The sequence below is a fragment of the Hemitrygon akajei genome, chromosome 17 (assembly GCF_048418815.1).
Source record: "Hemitrygon akajei chromosome 17, sHemAka1.3, whole genome shotgun sequence".
In the NCBI taxonomy this organism is placed as follows: domain Eukaryota; kingdom Metazoa; phylum Chordata; class Chondrichthyes; order Myliobatiformes; family Dasyatidae; genus Hemitrygon; species Hemitrygon akajei.
The window spans coordinates 33823930-33842990 of record NC_133140.1 but is presented as its reverse complement, the minus strand read 5'-3'; the positions used below and the strand labels follow the sequence as shown (position 1 = coordinate 33842990).

Genomic DNA, 19061 nt, shown 5'->3' with positions numbered 1-19061 from the left:
TGCTTGTCGGATGATTGCATTTCTTACATTAATGGCTAGAAGATCTATTTTGTTGAATTGGAAAGAAATTAATCCCCCTACCATATTTCATTGGTTTTCTCAAACTATATGTCTAAATTTGGAGAAAATTAAAAGTGTCGTATATGACCCTTCTATTAAATTTGAAAAGATTTGGAGGCCATTTATTTCATATTTTCACATGATGTAATTTGACCCTGTTCCAATCCTATTTGTTTTTCTGGTTTTGATTTATTTATATATATATATATATATATATATATATATATATATATATATATATATATAGAGAGAGAGAGAGAGGATCGGAGTTGGGGACACTGATGATTTTGTAATTTTTTTTATAGATTCTATAAACAGCCCATTTTTTTCCTCTTTTTTTAATAGTTAGTGGTTAGTTTGTTAGTTTAGTTTTTCTTAGGGTATTAATATTATTTATTTATTCATTTTTCTTTCTCTTTTCTGTTTTTTTTTCCCAATATGATTTACCTAGTTTTTTTTGTTTCATTTATGTGACATTTGTATCATTCATGATTTGAGAAGACTTAACTATATTGTACTTATTGCTTGTGTATCCTTTTATGTTCATTTTAATTTTGTAAGTTTGTAATCCCATTATTGATGTACTAATCTTATCATGTTGATGTTAATAAAAAGAGTGAAAAAGAGAAAAAAAAGAATAAAAGGTTACAGAGAAAGTGCAGTGCTGATAAGCTGTATAGTGCAGCATCATAATGAAGATTGCAAAGCCAAGAGTTGATTTTATTTTACAAAGGAGCAGTCTTATAACAGCAGGATAGAAGCCACGTTGAGCCTGTTGTAGTTACTTTCAGACCTGTGCATCTTCTGCTCTGTGGGAGAGGGGAGAAGAAAAAATGCCTGGAGTGGGTGGGGATTTTGATTATGCTGGCTGCTTTACAGAGGCAGCAAGAAGTATAGACAGTTCATAGAGATGAGGCCGATTCCCGTGAGGTGCTGACCTGTGGACACAACTCTCTGCAGTTTCTGCAATCAAAGCCAAGCCGTGATGTATTCAGATGATCTGGCGGCTCTCCTGTACAGTGACAGAGGGATCAGCAGAATATTCACAGGCAATAACCAGCTACTGGAAGGTTATCAGATTGGCTGCCATGCTGATTGTGTCAGGTGGACCTCACCACTGTAGATTCTTGCCAATGACCAAAAACAAAGGAGGGTGATCCCACTTCCTCCCAAATCCCAAAGGTGGGCTAATGAGCTGCTGTAAATTGCCCCTAATGTGCAGGTAAGAGGTGTAATCCAGGGAGTTGGTGAGAATATGAGGAGAATAAAAAGTGAGAGTACTGCAGAACTGGTGTAAATGGAGAGCTGGTGTAACATTTGTTGCATCAAGGTGTAACACACGCAAAATGTTGGAGGAACTTATCAGGTCAGACAGCATCATGGTGAAAAATAAACAGTAAACGTTTTAGGCTGAGACCCTTCATCAGGACTCGGTTGACTGTTTATTCATAGGTGTTGAAGAAAAAGCTCGTTTATTTAATCTTTGCTAAAATTGCTCAGCCATCCCTTCTGCACCACACCTGTTCAATAGGCTTTGACGGCAGAAAATCAGAATTGTAACAGCTCAGGTCACTGAAGTCTTTACAGTGCACATGCTTTAATATTCATTAACTTGATGTTTTTAATTTGCTTTCTCATGTAGGTACTTCCTGAGCTGTGTTATCTCTGCTGTCCTTGGTTGTCTGATAATTATCACCATTTCAGGCTTTGTCTTTGTTGGATTCTTTTTAAATCCAAAACTGCTTCGAAGCAACCCAAAATTTGGATGTAAGTTTATTTGCTAAATTTTAATTTCAGTGATGTTATGTCTCGGATGCTTTGTACAACGCAAGTTATTTTGCTACCTGTTTTAATTGACTGTGTTTGAATGATGTGAGAATTCTTTCAGGAGTCGCTTCTATTTTGAATCTTTTTCTTGTGTGCTCACACAATTATGTTTATGAATAGAGATGTCTGATGTTTTTGCCTCCTTTTGGTAGGAGCCCAAGAGCATGTATAAAGACTCTGCAGTTCCATTGGCATATTTTAGCTGATTTTCCAGAGATGATTTCAGTTTCCCTATCAAGGGGTAGTGGTAGATGCAGGTACAATACTGGCATTTGAACAACATTTAGAAAGACACATGGATGATTGAAGGAGGGGAGGGTTAGATTGTGGTTAAGTAGTTGGCTCTGAAGAGCCTTTACTGTGCTGTAGTTTCTCTGAATCCCATGTTACAAGTGGGGCTGTATACTTACACAATACTTCCTCTTGCATTGAGCCATTTTATCAGTGAGGACAAAATAACGCACTGCCATTGTTTATTAGTTGTGGCTAACATTAGACTCTGGGGTTGGACAAGACTACTGCGGAAGAAACAACACAAATTGTCAGGTTTGACTTCTGGTCACTGTACTGTCGATCCATAAGATTTGGACACGAGTCACTGCTTTGAGTGGGTTAACAGTCACAGGCCAGTCTCTCCTTTGCCACACTCTCTCCAGTCCAAGGATGCGAAGATGACAAGAGGTGTTTCATGGTGCTGTGTTCCTCTGTGAGGCACATTTTCCCTGGCGCGTAAGGCTGAGGGATTAGGAAAGGGTTCAGCAAATGGGGCTATGAGGGAAATGGATGAAATTCAAGGATTGGGGATCATGGAAGAAATAGAAGCAGATGGGGGGGGGGGGATAATGGGCGCAAACATTGTGACTTAGTGGAAGTGCAGTAAAGGCTTTGGGAATACTGTACTTTAATGAGGTAGCCATGGTACTGCATCTTCCCACAATGCTTTGCAGGTGCTGAGCTTGGCAGCGCTGCACTCTGACCTGTGTGTTCCTGTGTCAGCTGACTGGAGGAACCCGGCAATAATTTTAAATTCAATTGACATTATACCAAATCTTATTCCCTCACCTTTCTGTGTGAATAAAAACTGACACTATTCTTTTGTTTCTTTTAAACATTTATTTTTTTCCTGATATAACTTCTGTATGAGCAAAACTTATTCTGTATCTCAATTTTTGGATACTGATTTGTGAAATCTGTAAGTGAATTTCTGTAACCTAAGTGGCTTGTAACCCAAATGCAAGGTCACCTGTACATGTCAAACAAAAAGAGGTTCATGCTGTGGGATCTTTATAAATTCCTCAAGATGGCAGCATCCATCATAAGGCCTGCCATCACCCAAGACATGCCCTCTTCTCATTTTTACCATCAAGAAGGAGGTACAGGACACTGAAGATACATACTCAATGTTTCAGCTTTTTTCCCTTTGTTATAATATTTCTGAATGAACAATGAATCCAAGAACCCTCCCTCACTTTTTACACTACTTACATAATTTAATGATATAGGTAGCGAGACAGAGAGATATACTTACTACAGTACAGTGCAAAAGTCTTAGGCACATATGTATAGCTGGGGTGTCTGTACTGTAGTAAGCTTATATATTGCACTGCACTGCTGCCCCAAAAATAACAAATTTCATGACATATGTAAGTGATGATAAACCTGATTCTGAAGTGGGTCCCTACTGTGGACTGAGAGTGGGAAGGGGACAGGAAGAGGGGTATCATGTTTAGGAAAAGGGGTCGGGAGAGAGAAGAGAGCAGGAAGCATGAGGGAGATGTTCTGTAATGATCAAAAACCAATTGTTTGGGATCAAGTGACCTTGCCTGGTGTCTCAGGGCTGGGTATGTTTGCAGCCATGTCACCCCTGCCCCAGCACAGCGGCACTGCCACCTGTACCACACCCCGCCTGCAGTGCTCCCCCCTCACCATCTCCAGCATCCTTTGCTCCTGTGGATTTACAAGTTTGCTCAGCACTCCATGTTGACAGGTACAGCCCTGTTCAACAGTGTTAGGCACCCTATTTACATAGTTCTAAATACAAAGCTTTTTGCGCAGTACTGTATATATACCTCATGTCAATTATAATTGTATAATGATGTATTGCAATGTACTCCAGTGATATTAAACCTGATTCAGATTCTTATGGAAATATTTCTTGGAGAGGAGCAGTGAGTTCTGTGGTTGGCCACTTTAAATTCAGACCATTATGTTTACAAAAGTAATGAGTGCATTCCAGCCTCATATAGGCACCACTTGTTAGTTCGGTTTGGGTAATGGAGACTCTCCCTTGCAGAATTCATAAGCGTGACCCTGAAATCCGATGCGGACTAAGAACTTGCTGTTAAGAAATTCATGTATGGTGGGGATGGGAAACATATAAGCAATTATATTCATCTCTCAGTCCTTTATGCATAGATAATAGGCCTGTCAGTTTGACGTCAGTGGTGGGTAATTAATGAAAAGTATTCTTAGAGATGGTATATATAATTATCTGGATAGACAGGGTCTGATTAGGAATAGTCAACATGGATTTGTGTGTGGAAGGTCATGTTTGACAAATCTTATTGAATTTTTTGAGGAGATTATGAGGAAAGTTGACGAGGATAAAGCAGTGGATGTTGTCTATATGGACTTCAGTAAGGCCTTTGACAAGGTTCCGCACGGAAGGTTAGTTAGGAAGGTTCAATCGTTAGGTATTAATATTGAAGTAGTAAAATAGATTCAACAGTGGCTAGATGGGAGATGCCAGAGAGTAGTGGTGGATAACTGTTTGTCAGGTTGGAGGCCGGTGACTAGTGGTGTGCCTGAGGGATCTGTATTGGGTCCAATGTTGTTTGTCATATACATTAATGATCAGGATGATGGGGTGGTAAATTGGATTAATAAGTATGTGCAGGTGATATTAAGGTGGGTGGTGTTGTGGATAATGAAATAGGTTTTCAAAGCTTGCAGAAAGATTTAGGCCAGTTAGAAGAGTGGGCTGAACGATGGCTGATGGAGTTTAATGCTGATAAGTGTGAGGTGCTACATTTTGGTAGGAATAATCCAAATAGGACATACATGGTAAATGGTAGGGCATTGAAGAATGCAGCAGAACAGAGTGATCTAGGAATAATGGTGCATAGTTCCCTGAAGGTGGAATCCCATGTGGATAGGGTGGTGAAGAAATCTTTTGGTATGCTGGCCTTTATAAATCAGAGCATTGAGTATAGGAGTTGGATGTAATGTTAAAATTGTACAAGGCATTGGTGAGGCCGAATTTGGAGTATTGTGTACAGTTCTGGTCACCGAATTATAGGAAAGATATCAACAAAAGAGGGAGTACAGAGAAGATTTACTAGAATGTTACCTGGGCTTCAGCACCCAAGTTAGAGAGAAAGGTTGAAGAAGTTAGGTCTTTATTCTTTGGAGCATAGAAGGTTGAGGGGGGTCATGATAGAGGTATTTAAAATAATGAGGGGGATAGATAGAGTTGACTTGGATAGGTTTTTTTCATTGAGAGTAGGGGAGATTCAAACAAGAGGACATGACTTGAGAGTTAGGGGGCAAAATTTTAAGGGTAACACGAGGGGGAATTTCTTTACTCAGAGAGTGGTAGCTGTGTGGAATGAGCTTCCAGTAGAAGTAGTAGAGGCAGGTTCGGTATTGTCATTTAAAGTAAAATTGGATAGGTATATGGACAGGAAAGGAATGGAGGGTTATGGGCTGAGTGCGGGCCAGTGGGACTAGGTGAGAGTAAGCGTCGGCACGGACTAGAAGGGCCGAGATGGCCTGATTCCGTGCTGTAATTGTTATATGGTTATAATGTGGCTTTGTATTATGTAGCATAGACATCTGGATTGTTTTCTAGGAGCAGAACCCTATCTCCACCACGTCCCAACCAAATAACATAGGTTTGCCTGTATTCACCAGCTACAGATTTGGGAAAAAACAGTTTGATCATCGATTCTAATACATATTTATAATTTTCCAACTTTTTCCCACAATAAATGAGGTTCTGAACAGGCTCTCTTCTTGATAAGCTCCAATTTGCTTGTATTTGCTAGATGCAACAGTTCTACTTTGCCATAGGATTAAGCATTCAAAAATTAGTATCAGTTCAAGGTTTTTTAAACACTTAGTTCCAATGACTTGATAATTTGAATAATTACTGTAAAGAAATATTTAAAATCCTGAATTGAAATTCTTAATTATGTTAATATTTTGTGTAAATGTGTTTTGAAATATTAATGGTAATCAATACACTTGGATCTTGATTTAAGTGTGTCTTGGAGATCCATATTATCTAAGGCAATAGGAGTTTCTGGCTTTCATGCAATTATGTGCAAGAACACTACATTATCAATTCTTTAGTATTTTTATACTCTGTTATTTCTCATAGTTAATAATTCCTTGACTCTAAACAGAAAATTGAAATATTATTTCATATTAGTGTATACAGTCTACCCTCCCCACAGTGACTAAAAAGCTTATGTCATGTTAGTGTATTTACTTTCTTTGAACATTTTTCAGTCCCACTAATTTTATTGCTCTGATGGAATTATTTTATCACTTTATGTACTTTATAAAAATTGTAAAGTCATTGATCTTTCAAAAAGCTTGAAATCTTTAGTTATGTTTGTAGAAATGTGGATAAAAGGACGTGCATTTTAGATTAAGTTTGATAATTTTATACACCAAGCGCATTTCACAAAAGAAACAATAAGGACTTTTATCAAGTTTAAGTCGTTTTATGGAATCAGGCAGTCTGATTATCAATAGAGGTTCTGCTGCTCTGAATCTTCAGAATTATACCTTAAGCCCTTTTTAAAAAAAAACGTAGACTGGGAAAGAACTGGTGGAACTTAAATCAAGTTTAAACTTGTACTCTTTATTCCAACAGTTGTAAATGATACAAATACCTGGCTTGTATTTCTGCCATATTTTTCCATTCATACAAATGCAACTACTATTCTTGGTCTCGCTGTGGTGACTATTGGACTAAGTGTGACTGCACTGATAGTTTTGTGCGAACTTCTGTTCTTCCACTTCTACATCAGTAAGTAATGTACAGAATGTCTGCTCCCATTTTAATGTCAGTAAGATTCACCGCTAGTATACTGTTTTTTTAAAAAAGAAATTCAGACCTCTTTAAATTATGTCTTAAAGATTGTGTTACAAGGAAAAGATTGTTTAAAAGTTGAACTTGATCCGTTCTGTGCGATGGAAGGTATCTACTTTGACAGATCATAGAAAATATGACTGACGATAAAATAGGCTTAGCATATGGTTTTAACCACAGTCGAGCAGACTAATCCTACTTTCCCAATAGAGAACTCCATTTATTAAATAGAAAGTTGGTTTTCCTGGACTGTTCCTTGTAATTATCAGCAGCAGGGTACTGTTCCATAGTTTTAGTTTTACCACTTCTGTTCTGCTTCAAGGCTGCAGACCTCAAACCTTGCATTTCTTTTCATGAAATAATTGAAAGGAAGATGGGTACTTTGTTAATCTCACCCAGAGGGCAGCATAAATGTAATATTTAACTGGATTACTAATCTAGATGAATGTCAGGGTGGAGAATTGTCTCTACCAAAGAAGGTGTAATGCGCTCCTTGCCTCAGTCTACAGGTCATCCTTGGGCAAGGTGTAGCACCTGCTTAGAGCTCCACCCCCCCCCCCCCCCCACTGAAAGATCAGGGTGACATGAAGCCATGGGAGCAGCTGATAGAAGATCATATGAGCAGCTGGTGCATATCATAAGTCCTGGTTATGTGACCGCTGACACCAGGCAACCTCTGAAGAATATTGATAATGGTTGGGGTCATCTGTCTTGTAAAGAAACTGCCCAGAAGGGTGCAATGGCAAAGCATGTCTAAAAAAAAATCTACCAAGGACAATTGTGGTCATAGAAAGATTATGATGCCACAGGTCATATGACACAGCACAGAATAAGTGAACGAACAAACGAAACTAACCTTGAAGTTTGATGCCTGACCAAAGACAGTTAATCGTTCCTGATTCTGACAGGACAGGTTCAAATCTTGGAACAGATTCAAAGAATATAGAAATGAAGGTAAATAGAAATGGCCTTTGCTGTTCTCATACACATTCAATTGACCATCAGATCATTTATGTTTCATAGTTCCGTAGCTCTTGGTTGTATTCAGATTACAAAGCCAGTTCATTATTAGCAAAGTGGACATTCTGAGATTGAATTTTTTTCAAATAAAGAAATTGATGTGTCATAGAAATCAAAATATAGTAATTGAAGACAATAAGACAGAGAAGCAGAATTAGGCCATTCAGCTAATGAGTCTGCTTGCCTTTGTATCATCACTGATTTATTTTCCATCTCAACCCAATTTTCCTGCTTTCTCCCCATAACCTTTGATGCTCCGACTAATCGAGAACCATCAAACTACACTTTAAATATGTCCATCGACCTGGCCTCCATAGCCATCTGGTGAGGCTACCCAGAAGGAATATGAGTTGTTGCTTCTCCAGTCTGAGAGTGGCCTCAGGACAGTATGTGAGGCCATGGTCTGATATGTCGGAATGGGAATGGGAAGTCAAATTGAAATGTGTTCCCACGGGAAATCCCATCTTTTTGTGGCAGATGGAGTGAAAGTGCTCATCGAGTGGCCACTCAGTCTACATTGACTCTCACCAATGTAGAGGAGGCGTCACCAGGAGCACCAGATACAGTAGATGACCCTGACAGATTTGCAGGTGAAACGTCGCCTCACTTGGAAGGAATGTTTGGGACTCTAAATGGAGGTGAAGGAGGAGGTAGGGGCAAGTGTAGAACTGGTCACACTTGCAGGCATAAGTGCCAGGAAGAAGATGAGTGGGGAGTAGTAAGTGCCCCAGGGAATCATGTAGAGAGAGATCCCTGTAGAAAATGGAGAGTTGGGAGAGGTAAAGATGTGCCTAGTGCTCGGATCATGTTGAAGAGGGCAGAAGTTAGGGAGAATGATGTGATGGATATGGAAAAGCATATATTCTTTGTACCATTGTAAAGGGGATTTCTTCTTTTTCTTTGTAATGTCCAGCCCCAAAGGGGCGGAGGCGTGGGCGGAGCGGACCTCTCAGTTGTTGGGTGAGTGGCAGTGCTTGGCTGAGGGAAAGCGACAGGGATTGGTTGGAAGTTTGAGTAGGCGGACTGGTGGCGTTGTTAGAACTGTCGGGTACAATTACCTCGGGGTGACAGCTGTCAGTTATGTGAAAGTGTGGGAAAATGCGTGTGGCTCGACTGGAAGTCAAATGCCGCAGCTGGGGGGGCTTATCATATCCGTGACAGGAGGTTGGTGGAAAGTTTTTAGGGTATCCCTTTTGGCTAGGGGGGCTGATAAATTGCTTGCGGTGCCAAGGGGATCTGTCAAGGGTATCACCTCTTCCCTCAGTTGTTCAGTTGATCCGAGAGGTGTCAGGGAACATGGAGGAGACCCAGTGGGGGAACGGCTTGGGGTCTCTGGGGGAGCACATTCCCAGCAATGTACCAAAGAACTCCCGAAAGGAACAGACCCTATTCCTGAAGGCTTAGAGGGACCACACGCACAGGTGTTGTTACGGATGGATGGAAGTCAAGTTAAAGCCATCCTCGGCACCGGGGCGCCGGTTAAGTTGCTGTACAGTTTGTTTTATAACCGTTATTGGAAGCATTTACCCTTGACGACATTGAGGGCACTGGAGATTTGGGGTACCAGTGCCGGTGATTATCCAGACGACAGTTGTTGGTCAGTGAAAATGGAGTTCTTAGAGGTAAATGTAGAGGGGGCTGAGGTTCATGAATCATTAATGCTGATGTGTCCGGACACCGTTGAGACGGGCAGCGTTTCGGTTCTGGAGAGAACCAGTATCCTGCTGGTGCTCTTGGGGGCCTGCCCGGAGGAGGCGGATGAGAGCTGTTTGGAGGCATTGTCGATGCACCCAGAGTTTCGAGCTGCTTGTGCGGATGTGTGTAGCAACATTGGGCCAGTACCAAATTCAAACAAGAGCCGGTGGTGGTACGGCCTGGGGAAAGTATCTGAGGGTGAGACCCTCTTAGTGGACGCTGCGAAATACCACGAGGGAGGGGAGTTGACCGCTGAAGACACCTCGGTGAGAGAGAGGTTGCGGCGACTGGCACCTGAAGCCGTGGAAGATGTAGGTAGCGTGTGTGTGGATTATATTGCGCTGAAGAGGTGCACGGTCAGTGACCAGAATATGGCCCTGAGGGCCGAAGAGGCGATGGCCTATCTGAGTGGTGCGAAGTGGTTTAAGGTGCTGGATCTGAGGAGTGGATGTTGCCAGATCCCGATGAGTGGAGCCGACAAGGAGAAGACAATAGGTGCAGAAGTCGACCATTCGGCCCTTTGAGCCTGCACCGCCATTTTGAGATCATGGCTGATCATCTACTATCAATACCCGGTTCCTGCCTTGTCCCCATATCCCTTGATTCCCCTATTCATAAGATACCTATCTAGCTCCTTCTTGAAAGCATCCAGAGAATTGGCCTCCACTACCTTCCGAGGAAGTGCATTCCAGACCCCCACAACTCTCTGGGAGAAGAAGTTTTTCCTTAACTCTGTCCTAAATGACCTACCCCTTATTCTCAAACCATGCCCTCTTGTACTGGACTCTCCCAGCATCTGGAACATATTTCCTGCCTCTATCTTGTCCAATCCCTTAATAATCTTATATGTTTCAATCAGATCCCCTCTCAATCTCCTTAATTCCAGCATGTAGAAGCCCAGACTCTCTAACCTCTCTGCGTAAGACAGTCCAGACATCCCAGGAATTAACCTCGTGAATCTACGCTGCACTTCCTCTACAGCCAGGATGTCCTTCCTTAACCCTGGAGACCAAAACTGTACAAAGTACTCCAGGTGTGGTCTCACCAGGGCTCTGTACAAATGCAAGAGGATTTCCTTGCTCTTGTACTCAATTCCCATTGTAATAAAGGCCAACATTCTATTAGCCTTCTTCACTGCCTGCTGCACTTGCATCAGTGACTGATGAACAAGGACTCTTAGATCTCTTTGTATTTCTCCCTTACCTAACTCTACACTGTTCAGATAATAATCTGCCTTCCTGTTCTTACTCCCAAAGTGGATAACCTCACACTTATTCACATTAAACGTCATCTGCCAAGTATATGCCTACTCACCCAGCCTATCCAAGTCACCCTGAATTCTCCTAACATCCTCATCACATGTCGCACTGACACCCAGCTTAGTATCATCAGCAAATTTGCTGATGTTATTCTCAATACCTTCATCTACATCGTTGACGTAAGTTGCAAACAGCTGTGGTCCCAATACCGAGCCCTGTGGCACCCCACTAGTCACCACCTGCCATTCCGAGAAACACCCATTCACCGCTACCCTTTGCTTTCTATTTGCCAACCAGTTTTCTATCCATGTTAATGTCTTCCCCCCGATGCCCTGAGCTTTGATTTTACCCACCGATCTCCTATGTGGGACCTTATCAAATGCCTTCTGAAAATCGAGGTACACTACATCCACTGGATCTCCCCCATCTAACTTCCTGGTTACATCCTCGAAAAACTCCAGCAGATTAGTCAAGCATGATTTACCCTTGGTAAATCCATGCTGGCTCGGCCCAATCCTATCACTGCTATCTAGATATGCCACTGTTTCATCCTTAGTAATGGACTCTAGCATCTTCCCCACCACCGATGTCAGGCTGACAGGTCGATAGTTCTCTGTTTTCTCCCTCCCTCCTTTCTTAAAAAGTGGGAAAACATTAGCCATTCTCCAATTCTCAGGAACTGATCCTGAATCTAAGGAACATTGGAAAATGATTACCAATGCACCCGCAATTTCCAGGGTCACCTCCTTTAGTACCCTAGGATGCAGACCATCTGGACCTGGGGATTTGTCAGCCTTCAGTCCCATCAGTCTACTCATCACCATTTTCTTCCTAATGTTAATCTGTTTCATTTCCTCTGTTACCCTATGTCCTTGGCCCATCCATACATCTGGGAGATTGCTTGTGTCTTCCTTAGTGAAAACAGATCTAAAGTACTCATTAAATTCTTATGCCATTTCTCTGTTTCCCATAACAATTTCACCCAATTCATTCTTCAAGGGCCCAACATTGTTCTTAACTATCTTCTTTCTCTTCACATACCTAAAAAAGCTTTTGCTATCTTCCTTTATATTCCTGGCCAGCTTGCGTTCGTGCCTCATTTTTTCTCCCCATATTGCCTTTTTAGTTAAGTTCTGATGTTCCTTAAAATCTTCCCAATCATCTGTCCTCCCACTCACCTTAGCTCTGTCATACTTACTTTTTTTTAATGCTATGCAATCTCTTACTTCTTTTGTCAACCACTGTGGCCCCTTTCCCCCCCTCCTTCCTTCTCTGGGGGATGAACTGATTTTGCACCTTGTGCATTATTCCCAAGAATACCTGCCATTGCTGTTCCACTGTCTTTTCTCCTAGGCTATCCATCCAGTCAACTTTGGCCAGCTCCTTCCCCATGGCTCCATAGTTTCCCCTGTTCAATTGCAACACTGACACCTCCGAGCTGCCCTTATCCTTCTCAAATTGCAGATAAAAACTTATCATATTATGATCACTACCTCCTAATGGCTCCTTTACTGCAAGATCGCTTATCAAATCCTGTTCATTACATAACACTAAATCCAGAATAGTCTTGTCCCTGGTCAGCTCTCGTACAAGCTGTTCCAAGAATGCATCCCGTAGGCACTCTACAAACTCCCTATCCTGTGGTCCAGCACCAACCTGATTCTCCCAGTTCATCTGCATGTTGAAATCCCCCATAACTACTGCGACATTACCTTTGCCACGTGCCAATGTTAACTCCCTATTCAACTTATAAGTTCCCTAGGAGTCTTCCGGTCCAAAACGATGCCACAGGGCATATCCGGAGCCCTTGCAACCTTCCTGCGGGGTATGTGGAAGACCATGGGGGATGTGGAGGCGTTTGGAGTTTTGGCGTATGTGGATGATCTCTTGGTATTTGGATTTGCCTCAGGAGAATATGAAGTGAGGTCATTGCAGGAGCGGCTGAGAACTACAGAGTTAAAGTGTTTTCTGGACACGTGCCAGGGCTGGCGAAGGTCGCAGCTAGTGAGTAACTGTCTCTACGGAATGAAGTTTGAAATGAAGACGGAGAGACTGGAAAAAGTTGATCTGGAAGAAGTCATGAGGAAGAAAAAGCTGGAGAGAAGTGCAGTGAATACTGAACTGGAGGCTGACCAATCTTGAACTGCTGCTTTTCAGGTCGGGTGGAAGAAGCTGTTGGAGTAACTGTGTCCCAGATTGAGATGGCCGGGATGCGTGAGTCAGAACTGCTGAGCTTGTGGCGAGATTTGCAGGGGCCAGAGAAGAAGCTGATATCTCAATTGCAGGAGGCTGAAGAGACTGCAGGAGCAGTGCAGGCCACGTGTTTCCATTTGGAGAAGTTCAAACAGCAGCTACCGATAGCAGAAATGAGGACGAATACAGATTCGATGGATGATGTGCTAGATGTGTGGTACATGCTGCCTTTTGCTGACTTTCCCTCGATTGAGGACGAGACCTTTGGCCCTTCTCCCACTGAGTCATGTGTAGTGGGGAGGGTTAGCTGTGTGCAGTGGGTGGCATGAGTGAGAGGTTGAGAGAGGAATTGGTAGCGGGCCCGAGGTATCCCCAGTTGTGTCCGAGCCTGAAGGGTTTAGGTGAGGGGGTACGGAGGTCTCAGAAGGGTTAGGGAACTCCCAGATAGTTGGCCTATGTAGCGCCTGAGGAACAGGGCATGAGGTTTACTGTGTGGGGAGGCGATGTCACTGTTTGTGCTTGGGTTAGGGTGTGTTGTCAGGAAAGGTGGCGAGTTATTTAATAGTCATGAGGACATGACTTTTATTTGGTGGGGGGAGAGTGTAAAGGGGATTTCTTCTTTTTCTTTGTTACTGTGTATGTAATCAAAATGGCTTCTTTATTTTGTTAAAAGTAGGAATGCTTCTTTGTTGCGAGAGAGTGCTGGAAGCTTGTTTGGATTAAAATTTACTGATAACGAGAATTGTATTCCTTTGTAAACCAATTGAGATTAATGTTGTTCTTTCTTCTGAGTCTGTAAGCTATTGTTGGCGGGCTTTTGGGGAGATCGACGCGAGGGGTTGAGAGAGATAGGAGACGATGCTGTAAACTGGGCGAGGAACGGACCTAAAGCAGGGGTCCAAGACCAGGAGGTACCCCGAGGAGAGGAGATGAAGCTAGATGTGCTTGGTTGACCACTTCGGATGGTCCTATGCTGCGAGTCGAGGAGATCGAATGGTGGCCAGAAGACTTCAGTAATTGAGCTCCAACGGTTGTGCACGAAGTGGTTTGGACTTTGATAAGTTTGGCGCCTTTTCTTTATTTTTTTTCTTCATATATACTGTATCGTTATTAATCACTTAGTTACAGTAACCTTTATATATTGTACTCATTTAATCGCATATGGTGTACTGTCTGTTTTTGGGGGAGGTGGGGACATCACACAGCATCCACACAAGCTGATTACCTAGTTTGGCGGGGCCAAAGGCTGCTCCCCCTAGACGAGAACGAGCTGAGCGAGCCTGAGGCGACCCAGGGGGTTACATTTACAGCCTTGGATTATAACTTGAAGACAATTGAATAATTCTAGAATGCACTAGCTGTGGTAATTATAGAAATAAAAGTTTTATCTTAGAAAGGTTGTTGGATCCAACCTGATGACATGGGCATTAATGTCTCTAACCTATGGAAATTTCTCCTGCTTTCCCATCACTCTTCCATTCCCCAATCTGGCTCCCCGTTGCCCCTTCTTTTCTCCTCACCTGCCCATTACCTCCCTCTGGTGTCCTTTCTCCTATAGTCCACTGCCCTCTCCGATCAGAGTCCGTTTGCCTTTAGCTCTTCCATCTGTCACCTCTGATCTCTTTGTCTATCATTACCCTTCCCCAACCCATTTACTCTCTCCCTCCCCTTGTTTCACCTATCATCCCCCACCATTGCCTTTTTGTTTATCAAGATACACCACATGCATGTGTGCCAATTCTCCATCCATAAGCATATAACTGGAAAATATCTTGCTAATGTTCCACCTAATTGCAGAAACGATACATGCATCCAAAACCACTGATATATTGCATAGTAGCAAAAATGAACGTTTTAGCATTTATCAAATAAACTTCTCAATGTTTTCATGATAAAAGTCGGTTCTAATGGTGTTCAGCATTAAAAAATATATTTTGATTTTCTAAAGTCTCAAAAGCTCTTAAAACATTTTACATATATTTTTCAGTTTGTTATCTTAATAAATTTTACTTCTAAATTTGATTCTCATTTATGTACAAAGCCCACAACTAACATGCAAAATGAATTTAATATTATTACTCATCTTGCAAGATGTTGTTAGAGATTCAGTGTAGAATTTGCAGGTGTCACATAACTTGGATATGTTCTTTATCTGACAGTGTGGAAACAAATAAGCACTTATGAATATATACTTTTCCGCCGTGAACAGAAAGTGTCGAAAGTTTCACCACAAAATGATCATGACATAGAAGCTTTACGATGGAAGTCTAATCAGGTAGCAAGGTGTCAGTTTTCTATATGTGATACGTGCATTTTATAACTTCTGATACTGTCCTGCGCCTGTTCAGAAAACTTTGCTTTATGTTCTCAGATTAAGCTGATTAAGATATTGACAGTGGATTGTGAATCTTGAGAGAGTGGCAGAAACAGGAAGTATTTTGTATGTAGAGAAATGAATAGAAGTTAATAGATTCTAACTAATAAAATGACATGGGCTGGAATTTAGGATATAAATAGTCTAGGAAGATTTGAGTAAAAGTAAAAAGTGGTAACGTGGAGGTCTACTAAGCATTGAGACATCATGCTAAGAAACATGAAAACATGTAGAGTACATCTGTGCTCCAGTATTGGACAATGAGGAAGGTTGACAAATGATTCAGCAGGATCTTAACCAGTCAGGAATATTGTCAGAGAAATGATGGGTGGACCTTCAGCTGGACCTATGTGAGGTGCTACACTTTGTGAGTTTGCACATAAGATGAAGGTATAGAGTTTTTAGGAGGATTCTTAACAGCATTGATTTACAGAGGCATTTTGGAGTATGTTCATAGCTCCCTGAAAGTGGCACCTATCGTAAGAAGGCGATAAAGCAGGCACGACATATTTGCCTTTGTCAGTAGTGGTGTTCAGTGTAAAAGTGGTGAAGTCATTTTGCAGCTGGTGTGCTACAATTTGGAGATTTGTGTGCAGTTGTGCTTGCTTCATTTCAAGAAGGATGTAGAGGCTTTGAACAGGGTACAGAAGAGTTCACCAGGATGTTGTCTGGATTAAAGAGATCAGCTGTAAGGAGAGGATAAACAAGCTTGGACTTTTTTATTTGTACTGTCAGAGGCTGAAGGGAAGACCTGACTGAAGTATGTAGTCTGAATGGAATGACGTGTTGGTATGGCACTGATGCAAAAGTGTTGCATTGTATCTTAGTACATGGGGCAATAATAAATCAATTTCCAATGTAAATTTGTGAAGCATAGATAATTTAGATAGTCAGAAGCATAAGGGAGGTCTACAGTTGCTAGAAATCCTGAACAACTGATGCACCATCAATAACTCTCTGAGACGTGAGGCGAGATATCGGCTGGAAGAAAGAACAAGCAGCAATTGACCACCATGCTACATCCTGGAGACTGAGGGCAGGTCTCAGGCCTCAATCACCTTTATACCAGGGTCTGTGGGAAGAGCCACGGTCAGTGGGAGGAGCCACAGGAGCAGTCAGCGGGGGGGGGGGGGGGGGGCGTGTCCAGACAGGTATATGTAGTTCACCACGACAACACACAGAGTTCTGGAGGAACTCAGTAGGTCAGGTGGCAGGTATAGAAGGAATTAAACCGTCAACATTTCAGGCCAAGACCCTTCAACAGTCTTTGTTTCAGAGTGGAAATGTTAAATGCTAAGGGGGATAGCTTTAAGGTGATGGTAGGGGTGGGGGGAGGAGAGTTCAAAAGATTTTACATGGCAAGTTTCTTGTACAGTGGTGAGATCAGCACTGAGATTGTGGTTGAATAATAAATTTAAGTGATGTTGACTGAGGAACCATTAGAGTAATTCTCTTTTACTTCAGGGTATCTCTATCAGGTTTCAAAGGGTGTTGATAAGTTGCTGTATAAGAGATGAGTGTTGATTTTGCCCGACGCTGCCTCCCTAGGCCTGAGTCGACATAGTAGTAGTAGTTGATTTTGGGAAAATAGCCGGCTAAATTTGTTGCTTTTTAGATTTGCTTAGTATGTGTATTAGTGACCCACAGTATCAATGCCAAGACTTTTTTTAATATGAGCATTGGTGCAAGTGAAGATGATATGTTTGTTAATGGCCATATAAGGACCATGTTAAGAAAAGATATTAGAGTATGTCCTAAATGATACAGTTTTAAGGGGATGAGATTGGCAAACATATTTAAAGGTGATTGTACAAAAAGATAAAATCTGAAACAGGTCTATTTGTCACATAAACCCTCTCCACTCTGCAGGGGTACCTGCAGGTCCTGTCTCAGTGTCTGCCAAAGCTGCAGGCCTCTTTCTCCTTCACCTACCATGGACCTGTCCAACATTTCATCCTCCACCATATCCATGCCTTCAACTGCCAGTTCTTTGCCTTCCTCACTTCCAGGAAGGATCAGATCTCCGTACTCCAGACCGCAGATCCCGCTGACTCAGACCCCGGTTCCGACAGCCCTGGACACCTCCATTCTGGGGATACAATCCTCGCCAACTCCAGCTCCAAAGAACCCGGGCAGCACCAGACCTCAGACTCCACCACCAACTCCAGTTCTAACAAACCCAGGTGGCACCAGATCTCAGACTCCACCACTCCCAACTCAGGTTGCAACAAACCTAGACAGCACTAGACCTCAGATTCCACTACCAGCTCCGGTTCCAATGTACCCAGGCAGCACCAAACTTCAGATTCCACCACTGCCAACTCCAGCTCCAACAAACCTAGACAGCACTGGACCTCGGAGTCCACCACTGCCAAATCTCAACTCCAGCTCCAACAAACCTAGGCAGCACTGGACATCGGAGTCCACCGCTGCCAACTCCAGTTCCATGACCCTGAGCAGCACTGGACCTCAGACTCCACCACTGCCAGCTCCAGCTCCAACAAACCTGGGTGGCACTAGACCTCAGATTCCATCACCAGCTCCGGTTCCAATGTACCCAGGCGGCACCAGACTTCAGATTCCACCACTGCCAACTCCAGCTCCAACGAACCCAGGCAGCACTGGACCTCGGACTCCACTGCCAACTTGAGTTCCAACAAACCCAGGACCTTGAATTCCACCTGGCTTGACCTTTTCCCTTTTCCTTCCCTACTTTTTCATTCTGGCATCTTCCCGCTTCCTTTCTAGTCCTGAAGAAGGGCCTCGGCTCGAAATATTAACTGTTCGTTCATTTCTGTAGATGCTACTTGATCTGCTGAGTTCCTACAGCATTTTGTGTGCGTTGCTTTGGATTTCCAGCATCTGCAGAATTTCTTGTATTCACTATTTACATTACTTGTATTCCTTGAAAACAGTAGAATAGGCCATCTGCTTGAGACGTCAGTTGAAAGTAAAGTAGAAGCATCAATGGTTAAGAATTGAAGAATAAAAGGTTTTAATATTAGAGATCAACCATTTAAAGGCAAGATAAAAAGTTTCTCTTGTACAATCTGTAACTCAGTTTAAAAGTAAATTGGATAAGCTTCTTGGAGGAAGTGGCCAAAGGAAATTAAACAGAATAAAAGTAATTTTCTCTATCTGAGGAAGCACTATCATTGGCTGATATTGTATGATGTACTTTTATTTTCAGATTTTGGCTATTGATAAAGCAGTTATTGGTTCTGAACTTGATATTTAATGTTCAAATATTGACAGTTACGTTCCAGTATAACAATTTGAATTGGACAAATTACTTTTATCCCCTTTATGCCATTTCTAAAGATATGGTGAAAATATCTTTAGATATTGGTGAAAATTCAGTTTCAAGGGCAAATATTCTTTAATCTGGACAAGTTGCACCCAATGTCAGCCCTCCACACATGTGCGTCTTCCAGCAGAGCTTCTTACGATTGAAAGTTTAGCTTTGAGCTTAGCAGGCTTGGTTTATGACTTAACAAATTTGTACCAATCCTAGCATATATTTATCATTAAA

The 19061-nt window shown here is 42.2% G+C and overlaps 1 protein-coding gene across 2 annotated transcripts in view; it reads left to right on the top strand.

The window, feature by feature from the left end:
* The window catches only part of LOC140740589 (palmitoyltransferase ZDHHC1-like), a 50050-nt gene that overhangs the window by 15563 nt on the left and 15426 nt on the right, over positions 1-19061 (top strand). For both annotated transcript variants that reach the window (XM_073069877.1, XM_073069875.1), the window contains exons 5-7: positions 1703-1827; positions 6770-6925; positions 15315-15430. In XM_073069877.1, the coding sequence (XP_072925978.1) occupies positions 1703-1827; positions 6770-6925; positions 15315-15430 (397 nt within the window). The remainder of the gene's footprint in view (positions 1-1702; positions 1828-6769; positions 6926-15314; positions 15431-19061) is intronic.